The sequence below is a fragment of the Eumetopias jubatus genome, unplaced genomic scaffold, assembly GCF_037043125.1.
Source record: "Eumetopias jubatus isolate StellerSeaLion01/CBP00866 unplaced genomic scaffold, mEumJub1_p1.0 scaffold_7, whole genome shotgun sequence".
Taxonomy (NCBI): Eukaryota; Metazoa; Chordata; class Mammalia; order Carnivora; family Otariidae; genus Eumetopias; species Eumetopias jubatus.
In genome coordinates, this window is record NW_028274813.1 from 118,942,872 (window position 1) to 118,967,944 (window position 25,073).

Genomic DNA, 25,073 nt, shown 5'->3' on the forward strand with positions numbered 1-25,073 from the left:
CCCACTGAGCCACGCAGGCGCCCCAGTATTCTGGAATTTAAATGGAAGAAGAAGCCAGAAAGGATAGAGGTAGTTGTGGACGACAGTAAGAGCAGTGGGAGGAGGGGCTCCTGGGTGGCTCAGTCGTTAAGCGTCTGCCTTCGGCTCCGGTGATGATCCCAGGGTCCTGGGATCGAGCCCCACGTCCGGCTCCCTACTCGGCGGGGAGTCTGCTTCTCCCTCTCCCTCTCCCCCTACTTGTATTTCTTCTCTCACTGTGTCTCTTTCTGTCAAATACATAAAACCTTAAAAAAAAAAAAAGTACCTCCACGAAGGTGTAAAAATTAAAAAAAAAAAAAAAAGCAGCGGGAGGAGGTCCATCACTAGGCACGTTATGGTGGTGCAGCCAGAGCAAACACAGACAGCTAGGTAATTGGCGGGGAAATGGATGCGCTAGAGGCAGACCCATGTTCTGTGGTAAACACAGCGTAGGGTGGAGGGCACCTCACGGCACTCACGGGTAGAAGGAAGGAGTCCTGAATGAACTGAGGTTGGGACAATTGACCTTTTCTTCTGCTGGGGACTGAATTGTGTCTCCCAAAATTCCAATGTGGATGCCCTGACCCCCCCATGTGCCTGAATTTGGAGGTAGAGCTTTTAGGTGGTCATTAAGTAGAAGTGAGGTCATGAGAATGGAGCCCTAGGCTTGGTGGCCCTTTGAGAGGAGGACATGCAGGGCCGTGCAGAGGAGGTGGCTGTCCGTAAACCAGGGAGGGGGTTGCTGCCGAGAACTGAATTGGCTGGCACCTTGATCTTGGACTTTCCAGTCCCCAAACCATGAGAAAACAGAAGTCTTGTTGTCTTAAGCGCCTGGTCAGCGGTGTTTTGTTACAGCGGTCGGAGCTCACCAATGCATCTTCTTCAGACTCTACCTCTTAAAGCTTTCACTGGTATTAAAAAAATCTCTCAACCTAGAAAGCAAGTGACAGACTGGAAAAAAAATACTGTAAAATATTTTCAGAGCATACGACAAAGCTCTACTCTCTTTATCACGAAAGGAGGTTGTACAAACAGATGAGGAAGAAACGCTGAATCTTGGGAGGACAGAACTTTCCTGAATGCCTGGCGCTGGTGTGCAGGTGGTGGGCCACCGCCGCCTTCCTGTTACTGCTGGATGGGTGGGAGCCTCTCATCTTCACGTCGCGACGTGATGCGCTTGTGTGTAGGGCTCGTTGGCTCTCCCCTCCGCCCCCCGCCCAGGCCGAAGCACTCGGGCTTTATGACGGGTGCGTGTTGCCCGTGAAGATTTGGGCTGTCTCAGCACACCCACCTGCCGCATCACCTCCAGGAGGGCACCATGTCCCCACGGTAGAGACTGCTGGTGTCCACAGTCAGCTTGCTCTCCTGTCCTGCACGGGCAGGGAGGGCTCTGGGATGTGCCCAGTGGGGTCCTTGGAGGCAGGCGGGTTGTGGGCCTGCCCTCACACAGCCGGCCCTTCTGCTGGGCAGCGGAGGCTGACCCGCGTGGAGCATCCAGGGGAGCAGATAGGATGCTGACGTGCCGCGAAGACCGGGCCTGCCCCACCCTGGCCAAGCGTGGGCAGTTGTCCAAGGAAAGGATTAGACAGCAGGTGCTCCTGAGCCCTCGTCCTGTAGCCCGGTTTCCTGGAGCTTTACTTTCTGTAACTTGTATTTCAAAAACGATCAATATTTTTGTTTTCTCGACATAAAACTGGATGACTATTATTTTGTCTAAACTACACACTGTCCCCCTGCCTCCCCCCACCCTTTTATGATACGCTGGTCTAATCGAAGTTAAACAGACTTCCTGATACAAGACTTCTCAGTACATTTTTAAAGGACAGTGGAATCTCCGAGGAGGGGATAAGTGTGTGGCTTTTCCTACCTTGCTTAACCGTGGGACCCTTTTTCTCGGAGAATCTTAAGGGACTGCTGTTCTTGTGGCTTGTTTTGGGAAGTGGTGACTTTTGTTTTCACCTGTGTTTGTGCTGGCAGCCACTCTGCCCTCAGTTTAGGGGCCTTAATGGACTTAATCTGTTTCAGTTTCCATTTCAAAAAAAAATACAGATTTCTTATCAGCAGATGGTGCGGTTACGGGGTCCCCCCCCCTGCACATCCCGTGCAGTAACTGCTGAAAGGGGGGAGGTTTACTTTAGTAAAGGGATTTTCTTCCTTGTATATGTTAGGTCAGAAAAACCCCCATCAACTGTAACAGCTCTCCAATTTCTGTGAACAGAGTAGAGCGGCTAAATTAAGATGTTTGTTAGTATTAGAAAATTCTCCTTCAAAAGTTTTCAGTGGGATAGTTTGAGTTGATCTTAGAATGTGTTTACTAAACACGATGTCTTTGGATATAATGCGGGGTATTTGTGTGGTGCCTCCCTGGTTTCTGGAAGGAGGCAGAGGGCAGAGACCCACCCCGTGTGAGCACCACCCGTACGCCTGACGAAGGCCCAGATTCCCATGTTTAGCCCGACCTGTCTTCTAGAAATATGTTTTTGTGGACCTTTGTGTGCCTGCTGAGCTGGGACAGGCGAGCGCTGTGGGAGTTCCCCTCAAGAACAAGAAGCAGAGTCAGGACGCTTGAATATTTATTTTGCTATTTAATATTCTGAGGAAAGGGTGCCTGAGTTGAGGAACCCTCCACAGACTAGGAAGGAAAAACTCTTGAACGGGGTGGTTTCTCTGAAACTGGGAATGCTTGACATTGCCTGAGCGAGCTTACAGAGGCGTCTAGCTCGTAAGAAATAGTGCCTTAGGATAGGGGTGCACAGGAAAGGCGCCATCCTCTAGCCCCACACCTGCTTCTTCTTGGAATTAACATGGATCCCGGGGAGGCTGGCTGTGGAGAGCTGGGGCACCTCGGACGGGCCATCGCACCGCCTGTGCGAGCGGTGGGGCCATGTGGGGCCCTATAGTCAGGGCTCTGAGTCCAGAGTCAGGATGGGGACAGCCTTTGCACCTGCAGACAAGCGCCCAGGTTTGGGGCAGAGCATCGGGGACCCCAGCCTGACTCCTGTGGCTTCGCTCCATCGATGGCCATGGTTGCTCAGGCTCTGGCCACGCTGCCTGGATCCGTGGAAGTCTTACCTGCCGCAGGTGACCCGGAGTCCCTTATGGAAGCTGCAGATCCGTGCTCTCTTTAACCACCATGGGGGTCCTGCCTGGGATAGGGGTCCTGCCTGGGGGGGTCCTGCCGGGGATAGGGGTCCTGCCTGGGGGGTCCTGCCTTGGATAGGGGGTCTGCCTGGGGGACCCTGCCTTGGATAGGGGTCCTGCCTGGGGGGCCCTGCCGGGGATAGGGGTCCTGCCTGGGGGGTCCTGCCTGGGGGGGGGTCCTGCCTTGGATAGGAGGCCAGCCTGGGATAGGGGGCCTGCCTGGGGGGCCCTGCCTGGGATAGGGGTCCTGCCTGGGGGGTCCTGCCTGGGATAGGGGGCCTGCCTGGGGGGCCCTGCCTAGGATAGGGGGCCTGCCTGGGGGGCACTGCCTGGGATAGGGGGCCTGTTCCAAAGGAGAAAGGCGGAGCCCAGCCAGGGGAAGAGCTCACCTGAGTCACGTAACTAATGTGGGCCAAGTGGCCCCAGGGCCTTGGGCTCTCCTTACACCTGCTGCTTCTGGGACTGCTGGACAACTGTCTTGCTTGTTCCTGGCATTGATCAAACCTCTCTTCTTTGCTGCATTCCAGAAATGGCTTCCGACATCCCTGGATCGGTGACCTTGCCCGTGGCCCCCATGGCGGCCACCGGACAGGTGAGGATGACCGGGGCCATGCCGGCCCGTGGAGGAAAGCGGCGTTCTGGGTAAGCAGACTCAACGTTTCCAGGAATCGGGCTTCATCCATGTTGCGCAACGCTCTTGACCTGTTAGGGAAATACTGTCTCTCCCCCTCCTGGAGAATAAAAGCTCAGCAGTTTGTGTGCTGTTTAGATTTTGCAAGATCCCCAAGTATGCATGTGATTAACTTCTAAGTGTCCGCCCCAGCACCCAGCTGCGGCCTTCTGTTTGCTTGGCCTCATGGTGGGGAGGCGCTTCGTGATCCTGCTGGGCCTTGCTCAGGCCATCTCTGGGCGGGGGGAGCTCACAAGTATCCCTGTGGGAGCACCCCAGCCTCAGGGCAGCGCTGCAGGTCTGAGCCCCAGCCCCGCGGGCAGCCGGTCTCTGCCGGGTGGTGTGCTAGAACTTTCCGAACCTTGGCTCCTTCAGCACCGTAGCTGAAGGCCAGGTGTGTGCCTCATGTGCTTGCCTTGCGACCGTGGTACATGCCAGTGCCTGGCGGGGGTGGGGGGGGGGCGGGCATGGAAACATCGCCCTTGGGCTGATGGACCCGAAAACCGCATCTCTTCATGCATGCGGCTCCTGGAGTTCCAGACGGAGATCTCAAACACACCAGCCAGTAACAGAGATGCCTGCAGGGACAACAAGACGGACGTTCTCGCACCCCGCTGTCCCCCGGCCCCTCTCCGCATCCAGTCGTGTGGTTTTCAGTGAACTAGCTGATAACAGTTCTCATGAAGTAGAATCAGCCTGCCTCCGACAGCCCAGGGCTCCCCAGGAGCCGGGGACGCACGGGCCCCAGCCCCAGGCCTGCAGGGCGGGCCCTGGCGCCAGCCGGCCGTGTTCCAGACCTGCGGTCCCTCTACCCATCGGGGCTCTGGGAGGGGCAGGGGGGCAGGTGTGCAGGACGGCCCGGAGTGGACCGCGTGTTCAGTGCTGCAGGTCTAGATCGTGTGAGAACATCGCTCTGGGTGCAGCATGGTCTTTAAAGGAGGGGCTCAGCTTTCAGTTCATACTGAGAGGGTGGGAAAGGCTGAGACATGGAGCCCTGTGGCAGGCCCATTCCTGTTTCCAGAAAGGTTGGCACAGGGAGGTGGGGGAGGGGTCAGGTACAGGCAGAGATGCTCAGGCCGACCCCTGTTTGCAGGGCGAGCAGCCCCTCCGTGCTGGGGGCCGGTTCTAAGCCCCTGCTAGGAGTTCCTGCCCCCCCCCACCTCCTGCACGGTGCTGGGGGGGTGGTCTGTGTGCAGGGCTGGGCTGCAGGGGCCGAAGCTGACCCTAGCCCATGTCCAGGCCCTAACTTCCACTGGCCAACCTGGCTGATGATTGGACCATGGATCAGGCTCTTTTCTGAAGACGTCCCCAGCTGTCCCTTCCCTACCTGATCTCACACACACGCACGCCCACACGACATGCGCTGGAGGCGGAAGCGGGACCTGGAGCGGGCTGAGACAGAGCCTGGAGGTCATACCACCTCCAGCCACGGAAGTCAAACATCAAGAAAAGACGCGGGAGATTCAAGGGGAGGGACAGCAACCGCCCACACGCTGGCCAACAGTGTAGACACGGCGTGGGCCCTTTAAGACAGACGGGAGGGCTGTCACCCACTGTCTTCATTCAGAGGACCAAGCCTGCTTCCTTTTCCCTGTCACAGGGAGGGAGCACGGGAACTTAACCGTGGTTCCTTCTGCGAAACCCCAGGGACTTAGGGGCTTATCCTCGGTGTCTAAGCAAGGACACATGCGTTTGCACAGGGCTCTTTCCAGAATAGTTCTTGCAGTTGGTGCCTTACACAGCTGGTCTGCCCCTGACAATACCTGACCGCAGCCTAAACACCTTGTCTCCTCCCTGAGCCTGTGGGGCGCTGGAGAGACATGGAGGGAGGGAGGGGAAGAGAGAGGGGCTCGGGTGGTAGGGAGGGGAAGCGGCGAGAGGCGAGGATCTCCTTCCTGCCCTCTGTCCCTGACCCGGTTTCCCGGGCCAGCCGCCCATCCCTCCTGGTGCTTCGCGCCCCGCAGAGCTGGCTCCTGGCAGGTTTGGGATCCGCCGGCCGCCTGTCTGGCCCATCCCTGTGGATCCCTCGGGCTCGAACGTTCTTCCCCTCCTGAGAGCCTTCCCCGGGAGCCGTCAGCAAGCTGAGCGCCCCACTGGCCGCCAGCACACAAGGTGAAGGTTCAGGAGTTTCAGATTCTTTGAAAAGTGATTCCACATGTGTGGGAGAGATGAATTGAAGCGAGTCACCTTGTTCCCTTCTGTCGAGACCTCCCGGATCTCAGCGCCAGGGTGGGAGGGGCCCACTTCTGGTGAAGCAGGGCAGTGGCAGGGATGGGACAGGCTCTGCCCCCAAAGCCAGCCTTAGTCGTGGGGGTCTCTTCACCCCCACCTTGGAGCCCAATGCTGGGCTTAAAAGGACTGTCATCAAGGAAAACTATTTCCAAACTGGGAACAGCCCTTACACCAGTGTGTCCGTCCACGGCTGGGGAAATGTGGTCAGAGACAAGGCGTATTCTCATAAGCACGTGTCTCCTTTGGCTAATGTTCGTGTGCTTATGTCTGGCACCACTGTGGCTGCAGTGGCTGGTCCAGGCCCCGGAGGACCGCCGGTCCCGCACCCGTGACTTCCCGTGCCGTTAGCAGGCTCCTCGGGGTGGCCCAGGGCCCTCCTATGCTGGCACTCTGGGACCTGCCCTTCTCCTAAGAGCGTGAGTGAATCCCCTTTGATAATGCACGGTTGCTACACAGTCACGGTCCTGGGGACACATCACGCACTCTGAACTAATCACAAGCTCAGAGACGCTTTCCTGGCGTTTTATTGAGCCAAGAATTCTTGCTCATTGACAGGGAAGTGAGGCGGTGCATTTTCAGCCCATCCTTTGAAGACTCTTGCATCATCCACGTATTGTACTGAATTCTTTAAAGTGAATACAGTAGGACTTCAGAGTCCTATCTGGATTTCTCTCTTTTATTATCCAGATGCTTCAGTATAATAGAGGCACATAAAAGACATAAAACAAAGGATGATTTACTTAGAGTTTTTAGAGCAGAAGAAATAAGCCTAGCTCCAGTAGTCACATTTAAAGTAGGGGATCAGTGTCCTGGGGACTGCTGCTCTGGGGAGCCTGTGTCCCCAGGAGTGTGAGACTTGTGGGGTCAGGGAGTTACCCTGAGCATCTGACCAGTCATTTGTGGACTGAAGTCTCTTCTGGGCTTACGCCCACATCGTGCTCTTCTGAATTACAGAATCGGACCGCTGCACATGGGTGATCACATATGCATGGATGGGGAGGCATACTTTTGTGATCTCTAATTTTCTGTGGACAAATCCTGGTTCCTGAGCTCTGCCCTGACTCAGGAAACTCTGGCTCCAGAGCAGGGCTGTCCCTTCCTTACGCCCTTGGCTCCCTCCATGGAGCCGCCGCTGACCTGGCCTCATCTGGGGCCACGTGCCCACCCAGATGGCTCATGTCCCCGCCTGTCTGGGCCGTCAGGGTCCAGGTAAAGAACGGAGCTGTCTTTACGAAAACCGGGGTGACCAACTGCCCTGGTTGGCCTGGGATTTTCCCAGTTTTAGCACCGAAGTCCTGTATCCTGCGACTGCTCTTACTCCGGGAAAATCGGGATGCTTTGTCACCCTAATTACCCCCAAAATCATGCAGGATGAGGCCGGGGGGGTGGGGAGGCGCTGACTGATACGTGGCATCTTGCAGGAGCCTGGTTATCACACTCCTATCAACTTGTGCTAACAGGCATTTAAAAAGATAACCGCACATCTCACACTCACTCGAGGTTTTGCTACATGCTGACATACGTCCTTAGGAATTTTGAAAATGCACTTTCTTTTCCGTAACTCTGAAACGTCTGCCGGTCCCTGGGGTTAAGTCATCTCATCTCTGTGTGGCCAGCACCGTGGCGCTTCCCGCGGTGAGCGCTGGGTGGCAGTGTGGCTCCGGGAACGCGGGAGCCGCATTTTGGGTGGGCTTGCCCAGCTGTCCTTTCTGGCAAAGGTGAGGTGGTGGCCTAGTGATTATGCAGGATATCGATGGCTTTCCTCCATTCGGAAGGCCGTGCATCTGGCCCCCATTTGCCCACAGCATAGGCGAGTCTGCAGCGGCGGCCCGGTGCCTGGCTGTGTGTGTCTCCGCAGTGGTGTGTACTCGGTCTTTCCCTCTCCTTCCCTCCCCGACTGTGTTTCCTCCCTGCCTGCCCTGCCCTGGGTGCGTCGGGGTTTGGTTATCATTGCTGTTGTCCCTCCCTACTCTGATCTGACGCCTTTGTTCTTCTGTTCTAGCAGCTAGTGTGACCCACGCGCCTGGAAATGAGATTGGATCTCATTGGATCCCCTCAGGTCATCCCAAAAAGACGGATGCCCAGATTAGGACTCTGGGCACCCTGCATATAACGCGAAACAAAAACAAGTGAATGATCCCGTTGTAAAGAAGAAAATACTCCTTTGCCCTAACTCCAGTCCTTAAGTTCCCTGAGTTAGCCTGCAGCCGAGAGAAGACCATTTGTCTCATTAGGGACCTCTTGTGTGTGTGTGTGTGTGTGTGTGTGTGTGTGCGCGCGCGTGCATGTGTGTGTGTGTGTGTGAGAGAGAGAGAGAGAGAGTGTGTGTGCGTGTGTGTGTGCGGGGATGTCTCTGCCTCTGCACCTGGCCGTTCCTGGTGGCCTGGGCTTCCCGTTCCTTCCCCGAGTCACCACTGCTCACCTAGAGCCAGGGTGGGGAGCCCGTTCCCTACGGGCTGGCACACCCTGCAGTCCTGTGCTGAGCTGCTCCGAGGCGAGCTCTCGTCCTGGCTACAGGCAGGCCCGTCTCCCTTCTGCTGGGAGTCCTCGGGACTGCCCCTCGCTTGGGCCCTCGGGCCCACTAAGAACGGGCAGGACAATGCCATGGCTCTGGGGTGTTTTTCCCCAAGCAGCCCCCCTCTCCCTGAATGTCCAGGAGAACCAGGACATCTGCACTATTTCTCACTTTGCTCTTGGAACATTCTGGGTACAGTTTAATACTAATTAATGACCCCAGCATCTTCAGGGGTAATGTTAATTGACCTTAGAGAGGATTGGTGTTTCGAGAAGGAGAGTTTGGGGTATTAGTTAAACAAATACCTATCAAGACTTTTTAGTTTTATGTTTATATTGAGAGGCCCAGGAAAGTGGGTTCCGAGTCTTTGGTGAGTTTCAACGAGCAGACGAACGAGTACTTGGAGTCGCTCAGGTCCCAGATAACTGTTTCTCGGTCCCCTTGCCTTTGTTTGGGTTTGGACTTGCGGGGACACTGGCCTGAAACGCCCTTTTCACTTTGACTCATCCAGACCGGCCACATTCTGAAGCCGCACGACCTGAGCTAATCCGTCTATCGCTCTTAAAGCTTCCTGTTTTCTGAGCCCCTTGAGCTTTTTGAGCCTGCTGACGATGTACCGCAAAATAAAGTGCAAAATGCGGTCTCGGTGCAGAATAAACGAGGTGGAGGGGGGCAGGAGCCCCCAGAGTTGCGGGGGGACACAGGGGGCGTTGAGCCGAGCAAGCGGCCGGCGGCCTGTGTGGGACCCCAAGGGCATGGGTCGGCGCCACAGCACTGTTGCTCGGGTTCCCAACCATACAACACAAGGCGCTCACACAGAGGCCCTTCCTTTGCCCCCTCTGGTCCCCAGCCTGCTTGCTGGCTGTGGCGTTTCCTGAGGGTTGGGACTGGGACACGTCCGTCCGACTGAACGAGACCCCCTGGGTGGTGCTAGCAGCTTGGGTCACCTGGGAAATGTTCTGTCTGTAATGAGTCTCCTCATGCTCTTGGCTTTTCAGGATGGACTTTGATGAGGAGGATGGAGAGGGGCCCAGCAAATTTTCAAGGTGAGTTTACGCTCCTTGGAAGCCAACGGCCAGCTGTCACCGTGGGAGGGATACGCAGGGATTCGGTGTCTTCTGTCACTGAGAACGCCGTGGTCTGTCGTCTGAGCCCCGGCTTGCCCCTCGCCCTGTGCCCGCGTTTGACCGGGACGGGCGGCACCCCGGCTGGCATCGCCGAGGGAGGGTGCTAACGCGGTATGAGCTCTGGTGGCCCTTCAGATGGAGCACTGACTGCCGAGTTTTAGAGACTCCTTTTGAAAAGACAGACTAGAGCTCAAGTTTAGAAAAGACAATCAAGATACAGCCTCTTTTCCTACCACAGACAGTAAGGGGACACGCAAGGAACCGGGGTGGCCCTGTCCTGGATGCGAGCCCTAGAACTGCGGCGTGGGAGCCAGGCTCGGGGGGCTGACCTGAGTGCAGACCGTGTCCCGGAAAGGACAGTAGGCCACGGGTGCTGCTGGCGGTCAGCACATCAGGGCAACCGCCCCTCGGCCCGTTCCTCTTTCTCTCTCCCTTTCTTCCTTTTTTCCTTTCGTTTTTCTGGTTTTGTTTCGTTGAAGTTAAGTAGGAGGTCTGGGAGTGTTGAGAGAGAGGCACAGATCATGCCATCGATCTTAGCAAAGTGCCCATCTGTCCTCGGTCCACTCACGGAGCGGCCTGCCTGGACGTTCCTCCCCACCTCCCGGCAGTCCTAATTCCTGGCTGCTGATGAACTTGAAAACCTGCCCCTGGTGATGGGTCCCTTCCTGTGCTGTCTGCACTTCACAGTTTAGATTGACGGCCTGGTTCTTAGAAGAACGATGTCCGTGGGGAGCCCCGGGCCCACGGACCTCCCCAGGCTGCTCACCCCAAGGCAGTGGCTGTGACTGAGCCCACTTCCTCCCCAAACCAGAGAGGCACAGGTGTCCCGTTGTCGTGCCCGGGCCTCCCCGGAGCCTGCACATCCGCAGCAAACATACTGTGCACCGTCCTGCGCCTCAGCTCTGGGGGAGACCACAGAGAGGACATGGAGAATGCTCTGCTCCGTAACGACCCCGGAGTTTCTCATCAGAACAAGACATGAGTGCCGGTAGCAGAAGTGTGGGGATGTCCCTTGGTGCCAGCGGGGCCCCAGCTCGGATGTCACCTGTTTCTTGGGAAAAGCTCTAGCCGCAGGGAGCACTTTGTTCCCGAGACAGAACTAGCCTTGGGAATGTGGGCACGTGCCTCCCTGTCCTGGTCTGTGCTCACCCCACACAGCCTCCCTTCCTGAGGAGATGACGACTCTTGATGTCTCTGGGTCAGGATCCCCCTCGAGATAACATTCCAGACCGGGTCGAGCTCAGGAAATGATGATTTCTGGGGTCTCAGGACAGACGGGCAGAGATGCGGAGTGACCTTCGCTTGACATCGAAGATCGGTGTCAACGATGAAATCACAGTGCAGGATACAAGGAGTTCATTGTCTGAAGGCCCGTCATTGAGAAACAAACCCTGGCCTCTGGGCAATGGTCTCCTATGGCTGTCAGCAAGTCCGGTTCTACTTAGAGTTCAGACCGAGGCTTCTGCGGCCACAGCCTTCCCCCACGTGTTAAAAACAAGAGGGGAGGCTGGGGCGGGTTTGCAACTTAGGCTGGTGCTTCTTTCTCGGTTGCGTCTGTAGGGTCCCGGGGTCGCACCGCCGTCTCCCGGCGGGGTGGCCGACGACCTGTCAGCCGCAGGTGCACCTGAGCCGCTCAGGGTTTGGGCCGTGTGCACAGCACCCCCACCCTCCCCTGGGCCAGTGGCCACGGCCACCGTGCAGGGCAGGGGTGGGGTCCCGCCAGTGTGGTGCCTGGCCCACCTGGGGGCCGCTCCTGCCCCAGCCCTTCTGCTTACAGTCAGCCCCGAGAAGCCCCGGGCGAGAGGGCGGCTGAGGCGCGGGCCGGCACCCAGCGCGGTTTTGTGCCTCAGAAGCTGACCAGGGTGCGGAGCCGTGCCTCCCGTCCCTGACGTCCGTTCAGCCAGCCTTCCCAGCCTTCCTTGAGGGTGGTCTGAGATTCAGTCGTCCTGCCCACCGTCGGACCTCCTGTCGCCGTTTGTCTTCGGGCCCTATGGCCCCAGTCACACAGGAAGGCAGTCCGTTTTCTTAGAGTGACGGCCAGTGGCTTGGATACAGGGGTGCCCACTCCCCCCGGGTGTAGGGCTGGGGTACCGGGCAGGGGCAGCAGAGGGGCGGACACCCAGGCGGCTGGCGTCGAGCAGAGGACCAGAGGACAGCTCCAAGAGCGGCCCGAGTGAGGCCGGGAGCCGGGAAGGCGTGAGGCTTGATCCCCGTGGGACAGGGAAGGGCGCCTGGAGGCTCCCAGAAGGGGGCCCTCGTCTGCCGCAGCCGGTGGGCTCTTGTGCTCCTCCACCCCTTCCCCTGTTGGCGCCCTCGGAGTCCGCCCGGGGGCAGCCCAGACTCCGGCCTCAGACGCCTCGTTAGCCTCTGCGCCCCCCAGATGAGGAAGGGCCTGCATGGGGCAACAGCCGGCTCCCTGGCAGCCGGGGCGCTGCGGAGCCACGCGCAGATAGGGGGACGCCGCAGCCCTGGGAGCGTTTGGCGGAGGTCTGCTGGAGGAGGGAAGGCTCCCGGGAAGGGGGTGGCGACAGAGGGTGGGCTACCTGCGCCCTGGCGCCGCGGCTGTTGGCTGTGCTGGGGCAGGGCCCCCGCACCGGGCGGCGTCCGCTGGTGCAGTCCACGGGCCACAGGGACAAGGGTCTCTCGGGTGGTAGAGACGCGGGCCTGCATGTCACAGGAGGGGCGTTTCGCCCAGAGAGGCCGAGAGGAGCCAGGGTGCAGAGCGACCTCTGTCCTGGGGCCATGTCTGGGGAGGGCAGCCTGACCTCAGGGAACTGGCTGTCTCCGGGAACACCCGTCACACACCAGAAAGCTTCCTCCAAAGACGAGTCTCCCCGGCAGCTGGGAGTGGGGCAGACCTCTGTGGAGGCCAGCATGAGCCCCCCGGCCCTGGCCCACCTGGGGGGGGCAAGCACCCATCCCGCCCAGCAGGGCCAGCAGTCCCCCTGGAGGAGAGGCCAAACCCTTTCCTCATACGGCGCCGTGCTTCAGGCCCTCCTTCCTCCCTTCGTGGCCCCCACCCCGGTGGTACATTTTCTGATGAGTCCTGGGATTTCTTCCTGTGCCACAGCTGGGGTCAGCTGCCACCAGTGGGGAGCGGCGGGAATATTGTTGCGTGGGTGGGACGGCTGACGTCCCAGAGCTGTCACCAAAGGTCAGAGCTACACGCCGTGTCCTTCGTGTGGTTTACATGTATGTGTGTACGTGTGCGTGCGTGGTTCATTAAAAGAAAGGAATGGAAACACGACTCATCCACATATTTGTAAGGTTAGATTTATAACTCAGGAACAACTGGGTGCTCCCTCCCAAACCTGTCATTCTTGTTCACTGTATGTTATCAACTGGATTTTTGTTGTATTTGGGCTCATTCTGTACCCTTTCTCCAAACATCCAAACGACCTTTCAGGCGCTCTCATGGCTCCGGCTGTGAACCCGGCCACGGGCGTGGGGTGACCTGTAAGCTTGGAACCCCAAACCCTGGAGGTTTTACTGGGCTCTCCCACCCTTCACGAATGGGTCTAAGTGACCTTCCCGAGGTCCCACCGTCTGGGTGACTTGTCTCTTCCCGGAGTTAACGGCTTATATTTTGTAGAGTTTAGCCAGCGAGCCTCTAACGTTATCCAAAAGTGAGGATATTAGTGATAGGCAGGTTTCTACATGGTTGGCCTTCTATTTTTCATCCCATCTATTTTGATACTTTCTGCTTGATTCTGTGCAATATTTACGCTTGTGTGCATTTTTTCTGGTTTGACAGATTGTGATGATATTTTAGTTTTAATCCTTCCATCTGAATTTACCACCCTGTATGATGATGAAAGCCGTGTTGATAAGGGAAGAAATTTGTGTGGCAGGCTGTCCTGCAGAGATCTTTCCTGGCCGACAAAGTGGAGGGTTGTTGTTTCCCATAATTCTTAGACTGCGTTGTAGCTGAGAAAGCTGGGTATCTTGTTTCTAGGTGGGAAGATGCTCAAAGTACTTCTGAGGCAGGGAAGATGGCCAGGAAGCAGCAAAGGTTGTCCTCTGTCATCTGACCGGCCACCCCATCTGGCACACGTGCGTTGGCCATGTCAGCTCTCTTTACAGCAAGGAGAGATTTAGCAGACCCAAGAGGAACATTCCCAGACTTTCTAGACTTCTCTGTGCCTCAGCTTCCTTGGATCTCATGAACCAGAAGGGCGTTGCAGACAAGCTGGGTTGACCTTGGCAGAGAGGGGCCCACAAGCAACCAGATGAGCAGGGAGTTTGGTTGGGAGGTTTGGTTTCATTGGTTGGGGTTAGGATTAGGGTCAAGATGCTTTGGAATGAAATCTGTTTCCGGTGGAGCCCGCTCTCTCTCCTCAGGCCGATGTGGGCCAGTCTGCTCTTCGTAGAGATGTTTGGCGCTCGTGTGCTTGATGTGGTTTTGGTGCCTTTCTCACCTTGTCTGGCTGCCCACTCCTCGGCTTCTGTCCTGCAGAGATGAAGCTTGACTTGCAGTGACAGTGTCCGGATAACAGCAGGACTTTGTTGGGGAGGAAATCATCTCTGGGGTCATCAGTCGTCCTGAGCTGTGTCTCTCTGGAAGCTGCCAGGCATTTCCCGCCCCCCTTGATGCCTTAGCTGTCTTTGCCTCTCAGGCAGGGGCATTCTGGCTCCAGATCCAGGACCAGGGAGCACGCCATTGAGGAGCCTGGCTCAGGTCCTGCTAAGTCAGCACCTCTCTGAGCCTCAGGCCCCTCTTCCACAGAGGGTGGTTGGTGGGCTGGGGGGGGGAGGGGGTCAGATGCGGTGATCGCTGAGGCCCTGGGGAGCTGGAAACTGCTGTATAAACATGGAGGGGGTGTGTCCTGTGGGGGGCAGGGGTGATCAGAGGCTGGGCTTTCAAAGGCCCCTCTTTGGAGGACTGGGGCTTTCTCCGCCTCCACCTCTGTGTTGCACGGAACCTTATCTTCAGCCTAGACACATGGGTGTCTTGCAGAAAACTGCCTTGCATGGCGGCCGGGGGGGCAGGGCACCTGCCTCCTTCCCAGGGAGGAAACATCCTTTGCCCCTCTCAGGGGAAGCCTGAGAAGCCAGGGAAACGTCCCAACTGGCTGTGCCTCTGTGGGTCCTCCTGCAGGGCCTGTGGCCCGCCTTGTCGTGGGGCTGCATAAAATGGCTTTCCTTGGGCCTTCTCGACTCTCCTGATGTTCTGCCCTGCTGCCCAGGGAGGGCTGGCCAGGACAGGAAGGGTGTTCCCTGAAAGCCCAGCAAGATGCAGGCTCCCCTCCGGCTATCAGGGAGGAGGATGCACGTTCGCCTCAGGAGAGCATCTGGGCAGGAGACGGGAGGGAAGGCGTGCGGGGCGGGCGGAGTGGATAGGCTGCATCCTGCATCGTGACCACTGTCCCTGAGTGGCCGGACTTCCTGCCCAGCGTCACACCCCCTTCCGCAGCCCCGGGCAGCATTTTCTGCACCGTGTCTCCTACCCGTTTGCAAGCTGGCCTGGGGGATGGGGCAGAGTGCCCGACGAGGCTCGCCCAGCCTTCCCCGGAGTCCTGGGGCCAGAGCGGTGCACCAGGTGCATGGTGCAGGGCACAGGGCGGGAGACGGCGAGGAGGGCCGGTTCCGGGTGGGCTCCCGTGACTTCTTTACCCACTTTGGAACGGTGGAGAGGATCTTCCAGGGAAGGAGCCGGCGTTCCTTGGAGCACGCGGGAATGCCTTGACCTAGTGCCCCCGTTCTCCGTGATTGCCCCCACCCCCTTCCTGTGGCTGCCTCCCCACTCCCCACAGTAAGCAAGCCCTAGCCAATCACCCGAGAGCCGTTTCTCCCGAATGGTGGGCGTCCTTCCCTGGGTGGTGTCTGCCCCGAGGAGCGGGGCCCTGGCGCCACCTCCGGGAGTTTGCACCACTCCTGGGGCTCAGCTGTCAGCTCGCGGTTCTCCCAGCTTTCCCTCTGGGATTGGGCAGCACCCCCACTTCTCGTGCTCCCCGTTCCTCACTGCTTCCCAGGCCGAGCCTGCCCTCCATCCGGCTGCCCGCGCCTTTCTGACCCTGCTGTTCTCCCGGAATACACCTGCTGGTCCCGCTGCTGGGTCGAGGCCCGCCCCTCCAGCGCTGTGGCCCCCTGGGCCGCCACCTCTGTCCTTTCTCCTTCTGCCCTGTGGTTTTTATGCTCCACGTGCCTTTCATAGCATTTAGCTGTATCCAGGCTTCCTTTCCACTGTTTAAGGCGCTGCCTCACCCTCCTGGCCAACCCCCCGGCTGCTGGAGGACGGGAGCGGGCGATGCTTGTCTCCTCTCGGCCCCTCCCCACGGTGCCTGGCTCAGCACACTCCTCGGACGGAGGGGGAAGGTGCCCGCCGGGCTGCCGGGGTCAGCTCGCCCCAGCACCGTGAGCTCTGCTGCGGGCCTGCCTTCCCCTGCTGGCGCGGGCAGGGGCCCTCAGTGTGCACCGCTGGGGCCGGCGTGTGGTTGTGCCCGATGGCCCATCTGTTGCCCGGTTGGGAGGGTGGGTGTTCAGCCAACTCGGTACACGCGGGGTGGGCAGGCAGCCTCATCCACATTGTTCCTTGTGTGCGGTCCGTGTCCCTCTCCTGCTCGGAGTCCGGTGAAGCCCTAAACCCTACTGCAGACGTCTCGTGTCTTTCCAGACCGTTCTTTAAATCCAAGTAACAGCTTCCTGCCAGGGTTGTGGAGCTGAGTTGGCTTTTACTGTCTTTCATCCTAAAGGTAATAATACCAAGATGCAAACATTCGACCGTCCTTTCTGCTAGTTTTTCATCTTAACACATCACAGAGGTTGAATTCAGTAATCCCTCACGGTGCTTTTTAAATTTTAATTGGCCAGTCGGCTGGTGAATAAGCCAGGGGTGCACCTGTTCTCGGCAGAGGGTGTGTGGGGCCTAGAGCAGAGGTCTGTCTGTGGCATTGCCGCCCACTTAGTGATGGAAGGGTGGCGAGGCCACGTGGTGCATCTTACGCGAGGGCCGAAGGAAGGCACACATCCCCACGGACCGTGACTCCATGAGCGTGCAGGCGTGTGTGAACGTGCAGGGTCTGCCCGCCACGCACAGATCCCGGTGTGTGGATGGAGCCCTGTTGGTTCACCTCCCGCGGCCTGAACTGTCCGTGCTTAGAGAAGCATACTTGGGTGCGTGGGAGTGATGGGAGGGTTCGCGACACATTTCCGGGGGAGACGGGGCCCCGTAGCGGCCTGTGTGGCCCCCGCGCAGAGACAAAGGCCGATCAGGGCGTCTGCGAGCCGCCACGCCCACATGTGTGCAGAGCACCAGCCGCTAGGAGGCGGAGTGGCTCTCGGTCCCTTTGTGCCCACGGATGTGCCCTATTTTGTCCGGTTCAATGGTGACCTCCGATCTGACGCGTCTCTTTCCCCCCGCCCTGCTCTTGTGCTTTCGGGAAGAGAGAACCACAGCGAGATCGAGAGGCGGCGGCGGAACAAGATGACACAGTACATCACGGAGCTGTCGGACATGGTGCCCACGTGCAGCGCGCTGGCCCGCAAGCCGGACAAGCTCACCATCCTCCGCATGGCCGTGTCGCACATGAAGTCCATGAGGGGCACCGGGAACAAATCCACGGACGGCGCCTACAAGCCTTCCTTCCTGACGGAGCAGGTACCGCGATCTGCGCGCGGGCCTTCCTCGGCTGACGGCGTCACTGGGAAGGGGACAGAGTAGCTGTCTCCGGGGTGAGCGAAGCGACCCGGGGAAGAGGGGCTAAAGGTTGAGGAACAGGTGAGATCAGGAAATTTCACTTCCTTTCTTCACGGCAGTGTTTGTGCGGCCTTTGTGCCTTCTGCTTTTACGTGTCCCGTTAACCTTCATGAGCCTCGCTGTGCGCCACGTGTGACACGGAGCTGGTCCGTGTGACGCACGTTCTGCGGGCGGTGGTGCTGACGCCAGGCTGGTGGCAGTTTGGGACGGTCGTGGTGATCATTGTGACAGGATCAGCATGGCGGGCGCTCCACTGACCGGTGCCCTGGGCCGGGCCGGGGTCCTCCGTCTCCGTGCGTTTTTGTGCGTACTCCAAGTATTGGTCCCTGCTGTGTAGACAAGGAAGCTGTGGCTTAGAAAGGGTCTGCCGTTGGCCTGGAGGGTGTCCACGGATGGCTCGGCGGCCGGGCCAGGAGCCGGCGCAGGTGGGTTGGGCCCCGGAGTCACCCTTCTCACCGCTGGACAGGCCTTGAAGGGTTGGGAAGAGCAAAGGCGCCACATGGCTGGGGGCGGGGCTCGTATTTTACAGATTGTACAAACCACTGCATGAACCCAAGGCCTGTGCTCTGTGCTCAGCTCTTCTGGGCGCCGGGCGGAGGGCAAATCCACAGACGCTGTCAGCTTCGGTTGGCTCATCTTGGAAAGGAGCAGGGGCTTCGGGCCTCCCTGACGCTGAGGGCTTTCGCAGGAAGAACAGAAGGGTGGGTCTGGAAGTCTTTGGCGTGCGGTGGTGGGCGGGGGGCCAGGCCGGGAGGCGGTCGTGGGACAGTGTGCTCTGGGGGTGCAGGAGGGGCAGAGCCCCACGTGAGGGAGGATTTCATCCCCAGGGCTCCCCAGCATCACCTGGCTCTGAGGGGGCCCCGGAGCGCACCCAGAGAGACGGAGAGTGGGGGCTTGACACGCGGGGGAAGAACGTGAAAGCAGGGCCTCGGGGGAGGCAGGAGCAAAAGGGGAGTCTGGAGACAGAACTGTCCGTTCTGCCGGAGCCGGGACCTGTTCGAGTTGGGGGTGAGGTTCGGAAAAAGGGAAAGGAGAGGGAGCCGACTTGGGCGACTGCCTGCCCTGTGGCAGAGGCTTCCTTTTCCGCCATCCTGGGGGCCACAGGGTGCCTCACCTCGCAGGGGTGTGGCTGTGCGGTGGCCGTGACCGGGAGCACCGGGAGCTTGGCGCCCAGCCCCGTCTGCCCTCCGTAGGGGACGCAGGGGTCACCCCCACTTCCTGTGGTTGTGGGGCTTCCTGGGCACAGTGTGATCAAGGGGGGACAGAAACGTGTTACACGCCCCCTAGCCGCTGGGGTAAGAACAACGCTCTTTATCTGCACTTAATTCACAAAAATCCTGCCAGGTCCATGTTTGAAATGAATCTCCTCATCCTTATGACCGAGGATTAGGAAGTGAGGAAGAAGGCAGTCATGCACATCCTGCGCGTCCAGCCCGTATTTCTCCCTTGGTTCCTTGGCACATGGTTGATGTTAACAGCAGCTGCATGTATTAAGCACCGACTGTGTGCCAAGCCCTTGCCAAGCCTCCACACATAAGACCTCATTTATTTTTATTTTTTTAATTGAATTTAATTTTATTTAAATTCAATTAATTAACATATAGTGTATTATTAGTTTCAGGGATAGAATTTAGTGATTCATCAGATGCATACAGCACCCAGTGCTCATTCCATCACGTGCTCTCCTTAATGCCCACCCCCCAGTTACCCCATCCCTCCACCCCCCTCCGCTCCAGTAACCCACAGTTTGTTTCCTAGAGTTAAGAGTCCCTTATGGTTTGTCCCCCTCTCTGATTTCATCTTGTTTTATTTTTCCCTCTCTTCCCCTATGATCCTGTTTTGTTTCTTAAATTCCACATATGAGTGAAATCATATGATAGTTGACAAGACCTCATTTAAACTCACAAAATCCCACTGAGAAGAACCATTGAGAAACGGAAGCGGAGCACAGTAACATGCCCAGAGGTGCACAGCCAAGAGCTGTGGATGAGAGCCACCTTTTCTTCCAGAACCCACGCTCGCGAGCCTTCCTGTTGGTTTAACCGGAGCGCAGAGGCTCGGGACCTTGATCACGAGTGACAGGCTCCCAGGAGACAAACCTGGGGGCGGGGTGGGGGAGTGTGGGCAGAGAGGCTGTGATGGAGGTGAGGCTCCGTCCTGTAAACCTTCCCACAGCCCTCAGCCTCTGCCCCCGCCCTCCAGCTTTCCCAGACATCCTGCTCCGTGTCTTAGTCCTTCCTGTTGGAAGCTCTTCCGACACTGAAAATAAAACCGCTGACCCATTCTCTGAGCTGAGGGAGCGGCCAGGAGACACGGATCAGCAGAAGTGCAAGGCAAGGGAAAGGGACAAAATGAACTTTTCCTTAGACAATGCTGTATAGTCTCCTTCCACCGTAGGTTCCCAGGCAGAGGATGTAAGGATTCTGACCCAGCCAAGGGCTTAGAGCCCCCCAGATTCTGCTCACGAGCAGCAGACCCCCGTTTTCTGATCTTTGGGTCCGTGGAGTGCCCTGGGGCCGGGCCAGTGGCGTCAGAGTCCCACCTTTTGCATGTGTGCAGCTGGTGCATAATTGGTGTTCCCGTGAGGCTTCTGTGTCAGGTGACATCCGAACAAAGGATTCCCAGCAAGAAGTGTTTGCCGACTGCTGACCTTTGTTCTTTGGAACGTCATCAGCGTGAGGGGTGTTCGGAGGCACACCTGTGGGCGCAGGGGCATGCCGGGGCGTTAGCGCCTCCGTCCCGAGGAACGGAGCCCATTGCATTGAGCTTGATGTGAGAATGACGGGTAGGCAGCCACACTTGAGCTGCCTTCAGGCAAAGAAAAGGAACAAAGTTGACTTGGCTCCATTCACACCCCTCTGGGGATGATGGCAGGGCTTCCTGCTGCCCATTCATTGATTCCAAGCAGCTTTCTTCCTGCCTTTTGTGACAGTCATGAGCCTGGTGAGTCAACGTGACCCCAGGGCTGGGGCCGCTAACCTCTCTTCTCACTCTAAAGTGATAGGGACAATGGGCTGTGCCGGGCCGCCTCCCAGCGTTGCTCTGAGTGTCTGTCCAGGAGTCCTGGAAGTTTGACAGACGTGCTGATGTGAGGAGAGACTCTTGTATACGCTGCCGGCTGGGAGTGCGGGACGAGAGCGAGCGGGCGTGCACCATCAGTGTGGGCGCAGCGGCTGGGAGACCGTCCTTCGCTCTCCACTCTCTCTTCCCCTTCCCTTCCTGTCACCTTTTATATGGAGCACTGTGTGCTGGGCCCTTCTTGTGCATTTTGAAGATACAGGTGAGGCTGTTCACACCTCTGGCAGCCCGGCAGGTTCTGGTGACCACTCCTTGCTTTCCATCCCCGCCCCCCCCCCCCGCCCCCGGGCTGGAAGTTTCCTCTCTCCCGAAGAGAGGGCTGGTTAAATCAGGGCCAACAGTGTTTACAGTAGCTGAATCTTAGAGCTAGGACAAGCTTTGTGCATTTTAAGCTTATTTTTCCATTATAAAAAGCAATCGAAGTTTCTAAAACTATTTTTGTGTCACAGTGAGGGAATAAAAGGTGAAGGTTGCTGATGTGAAAATTTAATTAGACGGGGTTTGTCCGCACTCTCTCATCATCTCGGTCCTTTCTTCCCAGGAACTGAAGCACCTCATCCTCGAAGCTGCCGATGGATTTCTGTTTGTAGTCGCGGCAGAGACAGGACGAGTGATTTACGTGTCTGACTCCGTCACCCCCGTTCTGAACCAGCCCCAGTCGGAGTGGTTTGGAAGCACCTTGTATGAACAGGTGCATCCTGACGACGTGGAGAAGCTGAGGGAGCAGCTGTGCACCTCAGAGAACTCAATGACAGGTCAGTGGGGCTCCCTCCATGAGGCTGTTTGACCCTGGAGACAAATGTCTTTCAGTCAACAGATCAGGAAGCTGGAGGTCAGAAAAAGTTGCCTAAAGGTGAAGGCATATATTTGCCTCGGCTTGTGCAATGGCTTCATTTACCCTGTAACTTTTGAAAAATTGATTTTTTTTTAAAGATTTTATTTATTTGACAGAGAGAGCAAGAGAGCACAAATAGGGGGAACAGTAGAGGGAGAGGGAGAAGCAGGTTCCCCACCAAGCAGGGAGCCCGATGTGGGGCTCGATCCCAGGGCCCTAGGATCATGACCTGAGCCGAAGGCAGACACTTAACCATCTGAGACACCCAGGCGCCCCTGAAAATTCATTTTTAATACTTGAATTTTTTTTAATTCATTTTTTTCCTGTGTTTTACCTGCAATTAGGGGATGTTGTCACTAGGAGGAGATATTGGTACATTAGCCAGAACCACATATTCTGTAACGAGGTTTATGCCTCAAGTGTTTCATTACGTGTGATCTTGGTCATGGGCGTTTATTACCTAGGCTTTAGTTTGCTGCCATGGAGTTCCTTATTGCAACATTTAAATAAAGCCCGTTCTGCTATAATGCAACATGCATGTTCCTGGCAATCACTGCAGTATACAAACTCTTGAAATAAAAACTGCAGGGCTTATGGGGAAGAAATGTGTTAGGACCACACAGTCAAGAGTGAATTACTGACCGAGAAACAAGAATAGGAACCTCGGAGAAATGGGAGCGTAATTTTATACATTAAATGCCTAAGAAATTCATAAATATAAGCATAACAATGGCTCTGGACCTTGAGGCTGGCGTGAGATTTACTCGTGGAGGTGAGTCCTGGAAGGGTTGCCCCTTGTGTGTTTTTGTGCGGTGGTCCAAGGATAGTCCTGTGAAGTTAGACGTCCAAAGAGAGTTGTGACAGCAGATACGGACGGGGTGACTCATAACACATGACAACCTGGGGCTGGCAGGTGTCCGAGGTGTTTGTGCATGTGTGTGTGCCTGTGTGGTTCCGTTTGGCTGGGTGCACTTTTCTGTGTTCATCTAGTGCTTCTTGCGGACAAAATCACGCATAAGCAGACACAAAATTCGCATTATGCGCAAGTTGTTTTCCCCATCCATCGCTCACATTAGAACACATTTGCATTTTCCGAACAAGTGTTGGCGTAGGGCCGACTGTGCTGTAATATTTGCATTCCTCTGTATGGTGGGTGTATTTGTGCTGTCAGGCCCCTGCCATCTCGAGAGCAGCTGGGTGTGCATTTACTTCTGTGTCTGCCCACAGAGCCTCCCTCAGTGCTTTGCACATAGTAGGCGTTCAGCTGAAGCCTAGTGAATGAGTCAGTGCTTTGCTGATTGTATGAGTCTGCTCGGGCTGCCATAAGACATACCACAGAACGTGGCCTGAACAGCAGAAATTTATTTTCTCTCAGTCTTGGACTCTAGAAGTCCAAGATCCAGATGTTGGCGGTTTGGTTTCTCCGGAGCCTCTCTCCTTGCCTTGGTGGTGGCACCTGCTCACTGTGTCCTCATGGGTCTGCTTTGTGCCCGGGCACCCCTGATGTCTCTCTCCTCCTGTAAGGACACCAGTCACAGGAGATTAGGGCCCCACTCTCATGGCTTTATTTGATGTGGATCACCTCCTTAAAGGCCCCATCTCCAAATGCAGTCCCGTTCTGAGGTTCTGGGGGTTGGGGCTTCAATATACTGATTTTGAGGGGACCCAGTCCAGCCCATAACACTCCTGATAAGCCTGAGTTGAGTGTTTTCAGAAGTGACAGAGTACAGCTGTTTCTGGAGATGCTAGTAATGTTCTCGGCGTTGGTGTCAGTGCCGTATGAGAGGAGGGGGAGGGCAGGGGGTTCAGGTGTGAGGACGGGGTCTGTGCTGTGCTCCCCTCTGTGTCTCTGTAACCGTGACACCGGGCCCGGCACGGAGCTCCATGCGTAGGTCGAATGACGGCGCTGAAACAGACTCAGACGCGCTCTGCTGCCCCAGCCTTGAGCTGAACTAGAGAGCTCCATGTAGAAATTTCTAAGGAAGACACCTTACAAAACTAAGCATTCCAGAGGGATACGAAAAGGAAAATAAATAAATTTAGCTGTTGACAGCTGAAATCGCCTTTTCCGGCAAGAGCCATCTTTCCCTAGACTTCTGTGTCTGACCACAGGAGGTGGCTTTGTGAAACCCAGTCTGGAGCCTGGGCTGGGGCAGATGGCAGGGGGCGTCATGGCCACGGGGAGGTCAGGCTCCGGCCATGGGTTTAGCTAACTGACTCACCAGAGTGGAGTGGACTCTTCTGTCCATGGGAAGCTTTAATGGCAGAGTTTAAAGGGACAGTGTGAACCCCATTTGGACAGAGTGTCCTCGGGGTGGGCCCTGGACGGTGGCCCCGGCCGCCAGAGCTCGTGTAGTGGAGGCATTCCCCCGAGAAGACAGAAGACCTGGTGGACGGTGACCAGCAAGCCCTCTGAGCTTCCTTCTGCTTGAGCTCCTCTAACAAGGAGCAGGGCAGGCTGGGGAGAGGTTCCTGTGCTCAGGGAGGAAGAGAGGACCGGTTCTGCCAGGGCTGCAGAGGTGTGAGGTGACTCCCAGCACATACAGCCTAAGCTCGTAGACCCAGTGGGGGGAGCTTGGAAGAGCTCAGTGCAGCGGGGAGCTGCGGCTTGGACGGGCCTCGGGTTTCGTGGGCACTCAGGATGGGGCGGGGGCTGGGCTCTGTGATCAGCCCACATGTACTGTACTGAAACTCAGAATAACGAACCTCGGGGGTGACATGATGCCTCTGGTCATTGGCCTGGAGTCTCAACCTCCTGTCTCTTCATTGCAGGCCTGGCAGGCAGGGCCATGCCCCCCGCCGCCCGGTGGGGGTCAGGGTGGGAGGGTGTGGGGCAGGGGGCCGGGCCTTGTCCGTGGGACCTGCAGGTGGCCTGTGCCGGCTTGCGGGGCGTTGAGTGGGCTCGGCAGGAGGGGACAAGTCACCCCGTGATGGCTGTGGGCCCACCCATTCCCGCGCCGGCAGGGCCCCCGGGGTAGGGTGCTTACACAGAGTCGCAGGGTCTGCAGCTGAGGTACCAGTGGAGTTACCTGTCCCCGTTGCAGAGGCGTGGGCCAGGCTCCGTCTGCCGGGGTTCGTGCGGGCGGGGCGGGTGGAGCCCTCGCCCACGGCAACGGTGCTGGTAGCACCGAGGCAGGCAGCCCGAGGCCCTGCTCTGGGTCTCCCTTTCTGACCCTCCGCCCTCCACCCCGCCCAGGAAATTCCCAGCTCGCATTCTCCACTCTTGCCCATGGCCCCCGTGTAGAAGTGAATGCACTGATTCAAGAAATGGGGGGAGCTGGAGGAGAAGCTGGAGGATGAAGAGCTATGCCCCGGGCCGCGGGCCCCGTGGCATCCCACCCCGTGGACCTGCTCGCTGGCTGGCAGGGCCCGTGGGGAGACGGGCAGCATCGGCCCCGGACACTCAGGAGCAAGCATGTCCCTTCCCCAGGACTCGGATGGGCGGTGGGCTGAGGTGGGCATGGCTGAGGTGCTCTCGTCGTGGCTCATGAGAGCCCCATGTCTCTCAAGGGCTTATCTCGGCAGGAGCTGAAAGGGACCCGCATCTCAAGCTGAGTAACTCTGCTCGTAAACCTGGAGGCTCTGTCCCCCAGTGCCTGGGGACAACGGGACTCTCCCTTCGTAGGCATGATCGGAACGTTGAGGACGCAGGATTCTAGAGGGTCCTAGGGGCTGGTCGCCAGGCGGTGGTGCCTTCCTCCCAGAGATGAGAGGTGGAGAGGGAGAAGCAGGCTGCCCACCGAGCACGGAGCCTGATGTGG

At 57.5% G+C, this 25,073-nt stretch overlaps 1 protein-coding gene across 1 annotated transcript in view; it reads left to right on the forward strand.

Moving 5' to 3' along the window:
* Positions 1–3,688: 3,688 nt before the first annotated feature.
* The window catches only part of ARNT2 (aryl hydrocarbon receptor nuclear translocator 2), a 123,217-nt gene continuing 101,832 nt past the window's right edge, over positions 3,689–25,073 (forward strand). The window contains exons 1-4 of the mRNA XM_028089417.2: positions 3,689–3,801; positions 9,575–9,622; positions 17,087–17,300; positions 21,019–21,232. Of these exons, the coding sequence (XP_027945218.1) occupies positions 3,689–3,801; positions 9,575–9,622; positions 17,087–17,300; positions 21,019–21,232 (589 nt within the window). The remainder of the gene's footprint in view (positions 3,802–9,574; positions 9,623–17,086; positions 17,301–21,018; positions 21,233–25,073) is intronic.